The 13,168-nt window shown below is 36.6% G+C and overlaps 1 protein-coding gene across 1 annotated transcript; it reads left to right on the top strand.

Annotated features, from left to right (window-relative positions):
* The first annotated feature begins 10,005 nt into the window (after positions 1-10,005).
* Positions 10,006-11,650, top strand: PGK2 (phosphoglycerate kinase 2). The gene has a single exon (XM_045390411.3). It carries the CDS (start codon positions 10,123-10,125, stop codon positions 11,374-11,376), a length of 1,254 nt encoding a protein of 417 aa, XP_045246346.1. The 5' UTR covers positions 10,006-10,122; the 3' UTR covers positions 11,377-11,650.
* The last annotated feature ends 1,518 nt before the right edge of the window (positions 11,651-13,168 follow it).

Here is a 13,168-nt window from a genome sequence, read left to right on the forward strand (position 1 = left end):
CAGTCTTTTTTTTTTTTTTTTTTTTTGGAGGCAGAGTCTTGCTCTGTTGCCCAGGCTGGAGTGCAGTGCCATGATCTTGGCTCACTGCAACTCTGCCTCCTGTGTTCAAGCAATTCTCCTGCCTTGGCCTCTCGAGAAGCTGGGACTACAGGAGCATGCTGCCACACTTGGCTATTTGTATTTTAGCAGAGATGGGGTTTCACCCTGTTCCCCAGGCTGGTCTTGAGCTCCTAAGCTCAGGAGATCCACTCACCTAGGCCTCCCAAAGTGCTGGGATTACAGGCGTGAGCCACTGCACCCAGCCCACAGTCTTAACTCATTTTAGCATAACCCACAAGTCCACAGTCCAAAGTTTCAACTGAGACAAGGCAAGTCCCTTCTGCCTAAGAGCCTGTAAAATCAAAAGCAAGCTAGTTCTTTCCTAGATACAATGGGGGTCCAGTTATTGGGTAAATACAGCCATTCCAAATGGAAGGAACTGACCAAAACAAAGGGATTACAGGGCCCATGCAAGTTCGAAATCCAGCGGGGCAGTCAAACTTTAAAGCTCCAAAATGATCTCCTTTTACTCCAGGTCTCATATCTAGGTTACTCTGATGCAAGAGGTGGGTTCCCATGGTCTTGGGGAGCTCTGCCCTGTGGTTTTTCAGGGTACATACAGCCACCCACCTGGCTGCTTTCACAGGCTGTCATTGAGTGTCTGTGACTTTTCTAAGCACATGGTTCATGCTGTTGGTGGATCTACCATTCTGGGGTCTGGAGGATGATGGCCCTCTTCTCACAGTTCCACTAGGCAGCACGCCACTGGGAACGCTGTGTGGGGGATCCGACCCCACATTTCCCTTCTGCACTGTGCTAGCAGAGGTTCTTCATGAGGGCCCTGCCCCTGCAGCAAACTTTCGTCTAGTCATCCAGGTGTTTTCATACATCTTCTGAAATCTTGGCGGAGGTTCCCAAACCTCAATTCTTGATTTCTGTGCACCCGCAGTCTCAACACCACATGGAAGTTGCCAAGGCTTGGAGCTTCCATCCTCTGAAGCCACAGCCTGAACTGTATGTTGGCCCCTTTCAGCCAAACTTGGAGCAGCTGGGACACAGGGTGCCAAGTCCCTAAGCTGCACACAGCATGGGGACCCTGGGCCTGGACCACTTTTTCCTCCTGGGTCTCTGGGCCTGTAATGGGGAGTGCTGCTATGAAGCTCTCTGAGGTGGCCTATTGACATTTTCCCCATGGTCTTGGGGATTAACATTAGTCTCCTTGCTACATATGCAAATTTTTGCAGCTGACTTGAATTTCTTCCCAGAAAATGTTTTTTTCTTTTCTATTGCATTGTCAGGATGGAAATTTCTGAACTTTTTTGGTTCATTTCCCTTTTAAAACTGAATTCCTTCAGCAGTACCCAAGTCACATCTTGAATGCTTTACTGCTTAGAAATTTCTTCTACCAGATATCCTAAATCATCTCTCTTAAGTTCAAAGTTCCACAGACCTCTAGAGCAGGGGCAAAATGCCACTAGTTTCTTTGCTAAAACATAACAAGAGTCACCTTTACTCCAGTTCCAAACTAGTTCCTCATCTCCATCTGAGACCATCTCAGACTGGACCTTATTGTCCATATTGCTATCAGCATTTTGGTCAAAGCCATTCAGCAAGTCTCTAAGAAGTCCCAAACTTTCCCACATTTTCCTGTCTTCTCCTGAACCTTCCAAACTGTTCCAACCTTTGCCTGTTATCCAGTTCCAAAGCTGCTTCCACATTTTCAGGTATCTTTTCCGCAATGCCCCACTTCTGGTACCAGTTTATTGTATTAGTCCATTTTCACCCTGCTGATAAAGAACGCACCCAAGACTGGGAATAAAAAGAGGTTTAATTGGACATAAAGTTCCACAGGGCTGGGAGTCCTCAGAATTATGTTGGGAGGTGAAAGGTGCTTCTTACATCATGGCAGCAACAGAAAATGAAGAAGAAGCAAAAGCGGAAACCCCCGATAAACCCATCAGATCTCATGAGACTTATTCACTATCATGAGAACAGCACAGAAAACATTGGCGCCCATGACTCAATTACCTCCCCCTGGGTCCCTCCCATAACACATGGGAATTCTGGGAGATAAAATTCCCAGAATTTGGGAGAGCCAAACCATATCAATGCCTAATATCACTTCAAGTGTTTGAAATATTGTTGATTCCTTGTCCAAAACAATTCAAATTAAGATATATGACAATAAGTACAAAGATAAGAAGGAAAGAGAAATCTAATTATTTTGACATTAAGCAATTACTTAAGTCATTTGTACACTCATTATTTCAAGATTCTTCTTACATTCGTAGGAAACCTCAGCAAGGAAGACATATTTAAGATCAACCTATCAACATAAACAGTGCTTTTATATATTGACAAAACTATAAGACAATATTATAAAAATCAAATTATGATTTAAAACAACAATGAATACCCTAAAAATTGTGATGATTACTTATTTGGACAATTAATTCTACTAGAATTTTTAGTCATGCTTCGTTTTCTAAACTTATTGATTTGTTCTGCACTTCAATTTCCGCCTATTTGAATAAAGTCACCCAGAGTTGGTCTTTGTTTTTATTTATTTTTTTAAGAAACTTCTTTTATCTCTCAGTGAGACAAAAATTCTCATATTCTTTATGATTGAAAATACTTTTAATTAACTCTCCCATTTAAATTATACATTATCTAGATATAAAAGTTTAGGTTAAAAATTGTTTTTGCTAATTGTGGACATTTTTGTATTTAATTTAATTTTTTTAATTTTTAATTTTTGTGAGTATATAGTAAGTGTGTACATTTGTGGGGTACATGTGATGTTTTGAATGTTTTGATACAGGTATGCAATGTGAAATAATCACATCATGGAGAATAGAGTGTCATAGTCTCAAGCATTTATCATTTGTGTTATGAACAATACAATCATAGTCTTTTATAATGGTTATTCTAAAATGGAAAATTAAGTTATTGACTATAGTCACCCTGTTGTGGGATCTCAATCTGAATCTTTTCCCTTGCAGTGATCTGCTTTTCTACCCTGGAAACTTAAGAAAAATATATGTTCTTGGTGTTAATGTTCCTAAAATTCATTGTAGTGCTTCTAGAGTGTGAATTTGTTTCAAATATTGGCTATTCTGCATATCATGTTATGAACACTTTGAACCTGAGATCTGATTTTTTATTCTATTATAGGATGTAATTTGTTAAAACCTTAATCATCTTCATTTTATATTTTTTCTCCTTTTATGACTTCTCTGTGATAGATATTAGTATCGTTACAGATTTTAATTTCCTCACACCTTAACTTTGTCCTCACTCATTTCCTCTTGGCCCTCTTCTGGTGTCTTATGCAAGAATTCCTCCACAAATTATCTGATCACTCATTCATTATTTTAAAGCTTTTATTTTATGATGCAATCTATCCCTTTGAGTTACATATTTCAACTTTTTTTTTGTATCTAATATATTGAAGTGGCTATGCTTTATAATGGCTTCATTGTCCTTCGTATTTCCATTGTAATTATTTCTGTAAGACTTTTTCCATTTGTTTAAATCTTGTGTTAAGCTATGAATTTGGCTTCCCTAGATATATTTTGCTATCTGCTAGCTTTCACTCATAATACTGAAGCTCCTCAGACATGTTGAATTTTTCTCGTTATAAATATCTTTATTGTCATTACTACCAATCTGCGGGGTGAGCCAAGCCTGAAGTACTAACTTCCTTTATGTGTGTGTGTTGAAATTGGAGGAAAATATACATTGGAAGAGCCTCCGACAATATAGTGCATGATTTCCTGCTCCCTATTCCCATTTACAGCATAGATATTGTCTGTCCTCTAGGGAACATGATAGTACATGTACTTCAATAGCTTATTTCCTAGATTATCAGCTGAGAGCTAGAGCCTACCAGACTTAAGCATAATTATTGTTCTTGGGTTTTCACTCCAGCCTGGCTCCAGTATCACCTCGATAGAACTCTACAACTGGAACAATAAAAGAAGGAGATTTTGAAGTGACAAAGTAAGAGAGATCGAAATGACATTTCAAGTTTCTTTCTCTTTCCTCTCTTATTTTATTGATCTTTTCACTTTTTTAGTTTTCCTTTCTTCTCTTTTGTCTTTTCACTTTTTTTCTTTTTTTCTTGACACTTTATTTCACTGAATTATAACATCAACATTTCAATACTGCCCAGGACTTAGTCCATCACAGTTTACAAGGCATACCCTTTCCAACTGCTGCTCCAGTTAAGTCCATCCTGATCACACTCATGAATAGGCTTGATTTCAACTGCATACAATGGAGGGAGAAACAGTGCAACAAATATCCCCTACAGCAACTCAATCTCTCTTCTTGGTTTTTGGACTTCCACTGAAGGCCACTTTCTGCCTCCCAGGAAATGCAAGAATTCAAAAACCTTAGGCTCCCATGGGCCTCGCATAGGTTTTGGTTGTTACTAAAAGGAGCTCCATATCATTCCCTGTCTCACACTGGAATTTCCAAAACTAGGTAAGAGACTGAGAACTAGAATCTATTTTACAGGTCTTCATCTTATACAGAAATCAGTGATGTTGGGCCGTATTTTTGGAATGTATATAGTCTTCCATATATTTCGATTAAACTAGTTGGTCAATTATTCTTGTCACCTGTAGTGAATTTATCCAATAACTGTCCCAATTCCCCTAGTTAATGTTGGAGATACAAAGACACATTTTCATAATCTGTGTTTCTTTTAGCTTAGAGCTTATGCAAACTACAGCTGTCTCCTTTCCCATCTATGCCCTTTCTCTATTGCAGTGTTATCCTCAACATTCTATAACAGATGAAACGCCAAGAAATAGTATCAGGCAAATATTTTGACTGTATCAAAAGTTAATCAACTAATATAATTGTTTAAATTATAAATATGTTTTGCATAATGCAAGCCACAATTAGATACATCATAATGAGGATTAAGTAGTAGCCTTAATAAATAAAGATGTATTTTATTAAAATTCAGTGGACCATTTGTTTCTCAGGAGGTATCCCATACTTCTATTTTCTATTGAAACTTTTTAGCTTGGGAGTAATAGAAAAATCATATAGTAATGGGAATGTCCTGAGTTTCAGTATTAGAAGACAAGCTGATACTTAACATTGTTTTAGTTTTAATGAATTAATTCATTATTTTATTGTAGAATAATAAAATATATTTAAAGCTAAATTGACAAAAGTTTTTGGAACGTCTTTAGAAAAATAATCCCAGGTTACTTATTAGTTTGAAATAACTCTAGAATAACTTATTACTGTGAATTAAACTCTGTAGCTTCCAATTTCTTTTATTAAAATTTTAATTAAAATGTTCCCTCTTGAAACACGCTTTTCAATTATAACTTTAAGAAGACAATTTTCTTATTAAGGATGATTACATCCACTGATCTAATTTGGACTCCTTAAGGAAAATAAAACCTAATCTCAGCCATACATCAATCCTCCCCTAGGATTAGTTTCAACTGGTAATGATTTGTATTATATACTATAATATTTATAGAACTTATATCGCACTAACTTTATTGCAATAACATTAAAATTCTTACCTTAGTCTTCACATTGAGTGTGGCCTATTCAGTGCCTACATCAATTAATAATCAATAACAGAGATCTGTAGGAATTTAATACACAAAAGTCCTAAAATTTACCTATTTGTGATTGGGTAACTTAGCTATTTAATTTTGGCCATATCTCCATATGTCCTTTTATCTTCTAAAAATTTAAATTATAGAAACAAAATATAAAAAGAGTAAAATTTACTTAAAATTTATGCAACAGAACTATGTCAGAAGAATAGATAAGTAGATGGAGGAACAAATGCAAAAAAGGTATACTTTAAAACAAATGCATCAGCTAATTCATACGTAATGTTATCGTGTGAATTATTCTGTTGTTTTCAAACTAGTTCTGCACTATGTAAGAAGTTATCTATTAGGTTGATACAAGAGTAGCGGTTTTCACCATTGAAAGTGGGAAATAGCACCACACAGACCTTAGCCTACCTTTTACAATGATCCCAAGAACTCATGGAAATATTTTCAAATGCATAAATTGTAATTTGCTGCTATTATTAATAGGGACATTTACAAATTCATAAGCAATTTAAAAATTATTTTTAAATTTTTAAAAGAAGGATTGGTATATTTTGAAATATTAAAAATTAGTGACTAAAATGACACGATATGTACATGAGAATATATATAACTATAGATTATTGGTCATTTCAGCACCCAGAACTCTGCATAACATAGGGAATATGTAGTTGCATATTTTACAATCATTGTCAACAGAAAGGTGAATTGAAGTTAAACTGCTCCAAATATTTCAAAGGCTTCCTAATAGAAATAATAATAGAGTATATCCATAACATGTTCCAATTTTCAAAGAATATTGAAAACCTGTAATGAAATCTTTCCACCATAGATTTTAATCAGTCACCACCATGAGCAAATACTAGTAGCTAAGTAAGCAGGCCTTAAAAGTCCTGGAGAGAAACAGAGGACATTTGCATAAACAAAACCTGAAAAACCTGTCCAAGAACAGCAGGACGTAGAGACACTGATACTGTGAATATAGATGAAAACTTGATTTAGTCAAGAAGACATTTCAGCCTCTATGTGGGGTGATACATGGTATCAGGATTTTAATTTTGAAAGACAAGGTCCTCAGAGCTTGATGCTGTTACATGAAGACAGATCTTGGGGAAGTGGTGACAAAATGCCCTTGTGGTTTATGTCAGTGCAGAACACACTGCAAATCTTCTTTACAGAAAGGTGTCAAAACAGAAGAGCATATTTTCCTTTTGGGTCTTTCAAATCTAATATTTCTAAATCATGGTGAATAATAATTTGAATACTCAGAATCTATTAATCACTACATTCAAACAGTCAATTAAGCTCCACTTCTAGTAGAGGAATGTATCTACACACATTATTTGGAATTCCTCTATAAATTTTGTCCTTCCCCCCACCCCCACTTATTTATTTATAAGTCACTGCTTCTCTGCCCTCTTATGAACAGAGCTTGAAAATATTTGTGTGTATCCAAATCCTGTTTGAGTAGGCAGAATAATGGCCCACCAAAGATGTCCATATCCTATTCCCCAGAACTTGTAAATACTGGTGCTACATGGCAAAAGAGACTTTGCAGATATAATTATATCACAGTATTTAATTAGGGAGTTTATCCTGTATTATCTAGTTTGGCCCAACTTAATCAAATGAGTCCTTAACAGCAGAGAATTTTCTCTGGCTGAAAGCGGAAAACAGATGGAGTAGAAATGAAAATCAGAGAGATTCCAACTCTAAGAATTCAATGCATCATTGCTGGCTCTCAGATGTAGGAATCTACAAACCTGAGAGGACCTTCAGGGGTTTGTTAACAGCTAGCCAAAAGCAGGTAGCTCAGTCCTATAATTGCGAGGAACTGAATCCTGCCAAAAGCCTAAACAAGATTAGAAGTAAATTCTTCCTAGAGCCTTGTAATGAAAACCCAGCCAAAAAAACTTTATATAAAATCCAGAGCAAGAAACCAGGAGAGCCAACCTGAATTTCTGACATACAGGATTGTTTTTGAACACAAAATTGTGTTATTTCAAGTAGCTAAATTTGTGACAATTTGTTACAGTAGCAATAGAAAATAAACACATTTTATATACATATCTGTAATTATTTCCATATCAACTTATGTGTATATTGAACTTAATATGAGTTCATACTGATATCTCAGACTCTTAGTCTAGCACCACAGAGTTCATTCTGCTCTTGCTTATTTGTAACTTATTTTCCTGACAGTGAGAAACTTTATATTATCTTCCATTATTTGCTTATCTCTAATAATACACATAGTTTAAGAATTATTCATCTATAAGTGTGTGATATTCAAACTTACCAACTAGAGTATTATATTTATGGACAGTTGTTTTCGTCTTGAATTTTACAAACTGAATACCTCTTTTGCAAAGTTACTTAAGTCATCCCCTTTTTTTCCCCACATGACCTGTAGTAAAATTTCCACATCAACTGTAGTAAAATTTCCTATATATTACAATACAGTTAGGCTTATTTGTCAGAGGCTACATTACATAATAAGATTCCCTAACACTCTAGATCATATTTTTTTATTTGCATTCATTAAAGTTCACTCTCTACAATGTACAATTCTATGAATTTTGACAAGTGCATAGAATGTTGTATCCACCACTCCAGTAACTCATAGAAAAGTTTACCACACTAAAAATCCTTCTGCGTATCCCCATTATAGTTGACCACGCTGTCTTCTCCTAACATGTAGCAACCACTGGTATGTTTTCCATCCCTATAGTCTTGCCTTTTTTCAAATATCATACAAATGGAATTGTACAATCTCTACATAATTATTTTGCCTGGCTTTCTTCAGCTAGTAAGACACATTTAAGTTTTATCCAGGGCTTTTGTGTAAGTAAATAGCTTGTTTCTTTTCTTTTTTTAAAGTAATATTCCATCGCATGGATATATCACAGTTTATTTATTTATTACTTGAAGAATATACAATTTTTGGTAATTATTAAGAAAACTACTCTAAACATTTGTTTACAGAATTTTGAGAGAATACAGGTTTTTGATGTCCTTGGATGAATATCTAGAAATAGGATTGATGACTTGTATGGTAAGTCTATGCATATTTGTAAGAAACTGCCAAGCTGTTTCCCAAAATGGCTGTAGCATATTTCATTCCTGGGAGCAATAAATGAGAGTTTCTGTTACTATATATTTTTAATACCATTTAAGGTTGCTTTTAAATACTGTTGACTTAATTTTCAACATTGAGGAACTGATATACTGTTTTCTGAAGTGGCTGCACCATTAGACATTCCTATCAGCAACAAATGAGGATTCCAATTTGTCCATGTCTTTCGCAACACTTGTTTTTATTTTTTATTTTAGCTATCTCAGTAGGTGATGCCTCAAATATATTTCTGTCAAAGACTGCATTTTACATATTTAGTTCACTCAGCTTATAGAGTTGAATGAAAAAAATTGTAAAGCCAATTTTCATTACTAAACCAACTAGCCACATACATTTGCTTTCTCCAAAAATGGAATATCTCACTCACTTTCAATTCTAATAGATGTTTTCATCCTTATGAAAACCATGCACTTTTCTCAGCTCATTTTCTAAGTTGTATAGGTAGGAAAGCAAACAGAGAGGAGAGAAAAAATAAAGAACCTCATCGTAACATTGTAGTCTGAAAGAAATGTCACCATTACTTTCAGCACTTGTTACTGATACTCTTTTTGCTATGATTTTATGGGATTCTCCTGCAGAAGTGACCATTCTTTCATGGTAGTCTGAAATTCTTCCATGGTAGTAAAATGGAAGAAGCAAAGTAGTGAAAATATGACAGCATTACCATCCCATCCTAGAATATATCTAAAGATGAAGGCTAACAACAAGCCGCATCCTCAACAGAAATATTTATCAAGACAAGGAAAAAACAGAACTATACTATGCTGACTGGAATAAGCAAGGTTTCATATGAAAATCATTATTTCAAATATTTATTTGATTTGGCACTACAGAGGTTTTTATATATCAAAATGTTAAGATTTAAAGTGAATGTGGTGTATGTAGGTTTGCGGGTGTGGGGGTGGAGTTCTTTTTGTTTTGTTTTTAATAATAAGAGCAACTGTTAACCGAGCTGTGGGGTGGGGGCAAAAAGAGCCAGAAGGAGTCGCAGACCTGAGGACCATTCTTGTTTTTTAGAACCATTCTTATTCTGGGATTTCTGCACCTACTCAAGTCTCACCCAAAGCCAGGTACCTCTAATCCCCTACCTGGCCCTCTGTCCAGGCAGTTGGAATCTTCACCTAGCAACACATTTCAGATCCAGATTGACAGGACCATGAGCCAATCACAAAGCTAGATTTCCTTTCCAGTCTAACAGTGGCTGTTGTGCTGGAGACAGTGTGGAAAAGAAAGGGGTGGGGCAAGCGGCAAGGACGTTAAAAATCACCACCGACTCAGCCTCCCAACAGCAAGTTGGTTCTTCAGCATTAAGATCCAGGTGTCAGCCTATGTTTTTATATTGTCAAGATGTCTCTTTCTAAGAAGTTGACTTTAGACAAACTGGATGTTAGAGGGAAGCGAGTAATCATGAGAGTAGACTTCAATGTTCCCATGAAGAAGAACCAGATTACAAACAACCAGAGGATCAAGGCTTCCATCCCAAGCATCAAGTACTGCCTAGACAATGGAGCCAAGGCAGTAGTTCTTATGAGTCATCTAGGTCGGCCTGATGGTGTTCCCATGCCTGACAAATATTCCTTACAGCCTGTTGCTGCTGAGCTTAAATCCTTGCTGGGCAAGGATGTTCTGTTCCTGAAGGACTGTGTAGGCGCAGAAGTGGAGAATGCCTGTGCCAACCCAGCTCCTGGTTCAGTCATCCTGCTGGAGAACTTGCGCTTTCATGTGGAGGAAGAAGGGAAGGGCCAAGATCCTTCTGGAAAGAAGATTAAAGCTGAGCCAGATAAAATAGAAGGCTTCCGAGCATCGCTTTCTAAGCTAGGGGACGTCTATGTCAATGATGCTTTTGGCACTGCGCACCGGGCTCATAGTTCCATGGTGGGAGTGAATCTGCCCCATAAAGCATCTGGATTCTTGATGAAGAAGGAACTAGATTACTTTGCTAAAGCCTTGGAAAACCCAGTGAGACCCTTTCTGGCTATACTTGGTGGAGCCAAAGTGGCAGACAAGATCCAACTTATCAAAAATATGCTGGACAAAGTCAATGAGATGATTATTGGTGGTGGAATGGCTTACACCTTCCTTAAGGTACTCAACAACATGGAGATTGGTGCTTCTCTGTTTGATGAAGAGGGAGCCAAGATTGTCAAAGATATCATGACCAAAGCACAAAAGAATGGTGTAAGGATTACTTTTCCTGTTGACTTTGTTACTGCTGACAAGTTTGATGAGAATGCTCAGGTTGGAAAAGCCACTGTAGCATCTGGCATACCTCCCGGCTGGATGGGTTTGGACTGTGGTCCTGAGAGCAACAAGAATCATGCTCAAGTTGTGGCTCAAGCAAGGCTAATTGTTTGGAATGGGCCGTTAGGAGTATTTGAATGGGATGCCTTTGCTAAGGGAACCAAAGCCCTCATGGATGAAATTGTGAAAGCCACTTCCAAGGGCTGCATCACTATTATAGGGGGTGGAGACACTGCTACTTGCTGTGCCAAATGGAACACTGAGGATAAAGTCAGCCATGTCAGCACTGGAGGTGGTGCCAGTCTAGAGCTTCTGGAAGGTAAAATCCTTCCTGGCGTAGAGGCCCTCAGCAACATGTAGTTAACATAGTGTTACTTCCTTCTGTTTTCTGTCCACAGCCTTTAAGTCAGCTTAGTGCTTTTACATTTCGATGTGACTTTTGTTAAAATCTACTCCTAGATCAAGACCTATGTAATGGACAAGCAATGGGCCACCAGGAACTCTTAATATCAGCACAGCAGTTCATTTTAGTTTGGTCGTGTATTTGCCTATTCAAGTTCTCATTTGAACTTCACCATTGTGCATTGTAGGGAGGACATATTCTTAAGTTGCCTATTAAAGAAGGTGAGCTGAAGAAGCTGAATCTTTTTACTTTAGTCCAACTTTGCTATTGTTTCACAATTTGAAACCCAAAAGTCAAAACTTAAGTTGTTGGGAAAGGGTGGAATGAAAGTTCACAAACAAACAATAAATATGCTCAAACTGAGAAAAATAATTAAGTATAAGAACTCATGGGTACCATTAAAGTTCTGCTAAGAGGAAACGTTATACTAAACAGGAAAAAGAAAGAGAAATGAAAGATCTTTATTAAACCCAAGGAATTTTTAAAAAGAAAAGAAATTAAACTCAAGAATTATGTTTGTGTGCATATCAATGCACAAGAATACACACAAATGCCAGCTAGAAAAAGAGCTACAAGTTAAATCCAAGTTGTAAATAAGTAATTGTTTTATTTTTAAGGCAGGCATTCTTTAATAAATAGATAACATAACTGGTATGTTATAAAACTTGGTTTTTGAGATAAATGAAATATATATACATAGTTTAATAATGGGAAAATAGAGATAATTCTCTTAGAAAACAGAAGATAAAATGATAGGAAATGTAGAAAAAACAAAAAAAAACACTTATTGGAAAATATTTTGCTTTATTCTGTAGACAAAGAGGTAGTTCAGAGCAATGCTATTAATAACAATAGTAATTAAGAGTAAAAATGCAGATTAACCTTTCCCAGCTATAATGTCTCATGTCCTGAAACCCCAGATCAATTGTGTATATTCAATATCCTGAATAATTGAGCTTCAAATATAAATCTTAATACATCTGAAACTTCAACATATTTTAAGCAGAATGTTAATATCATAATAATCCCAGGAAAGATGTAGGAGTTAGGATTAATGGAATCAAAACTTCAGTAGTTGTAGTTGAAACAAGATTAAAACATATCACTCTCTCACCTGAGAACCCAGGGCAAATAACATGGGCTTTCCTTTATGAGGTCATCTAGGGAACCAAACTGGTGAAACAGATCTGTTACTCCCAGTGAGGGGGTTCAGTCTGTGTATGGTATGATGCCACTGTTCAAGTTTTTGCTACTTGATTGCCAACCTGCAGGGGGAAGTTCTTGAAAGGCAATTAGTTTTCTTTTCAATACATGATTCAAAAAGTTTAGAAATTTGTTTTCACTTACCCCACTGGCATTAGTTGTGAGATAAGGCCTATTTTGCAAGGGAGGATTGGGGATGTATTCTCTCTAGCTGCATACCTTGTGCCCAGCTAAAAGGTCAATAGATTCTATTGTTGAAAGGAAGTAAGGAGGGGAAAAACACTGAGGAAAATTAATGGTTTCTGACAGACTTCCATACTGGCCTCCCAAGTATCCATGTACAAGTATTCATGTTTTGTTTTGTTCTGTTTTGCTTTCCAAAAAGAAAACATCTGTTCTCCAAGAGATACTATACAATCAAATGACTTGTCCAGTTACTGCATCCTACTCAAAATTGAGTATCTCTGAATTACACACAATTCTTTCTGTGTGATCCAGTGGGGGCCCAACAGTGATGAACTCAGAAGCACAGTCATTTTTCTCATA

This window comes from Macaca fascicularis, chromosome 4, assembly GCF_037993035.2.
Source record: "Macaca fascicularis isolate 582-1 chromosome 4, T2T-MFA8v1.1".
In the NCBI taxonomy this organism is placed as follows: Eukaryota; Metazoa; Chordata; class Mammalia; order Primates; family Cercopithecidae; genus Macaca; species Macaca fascicularis.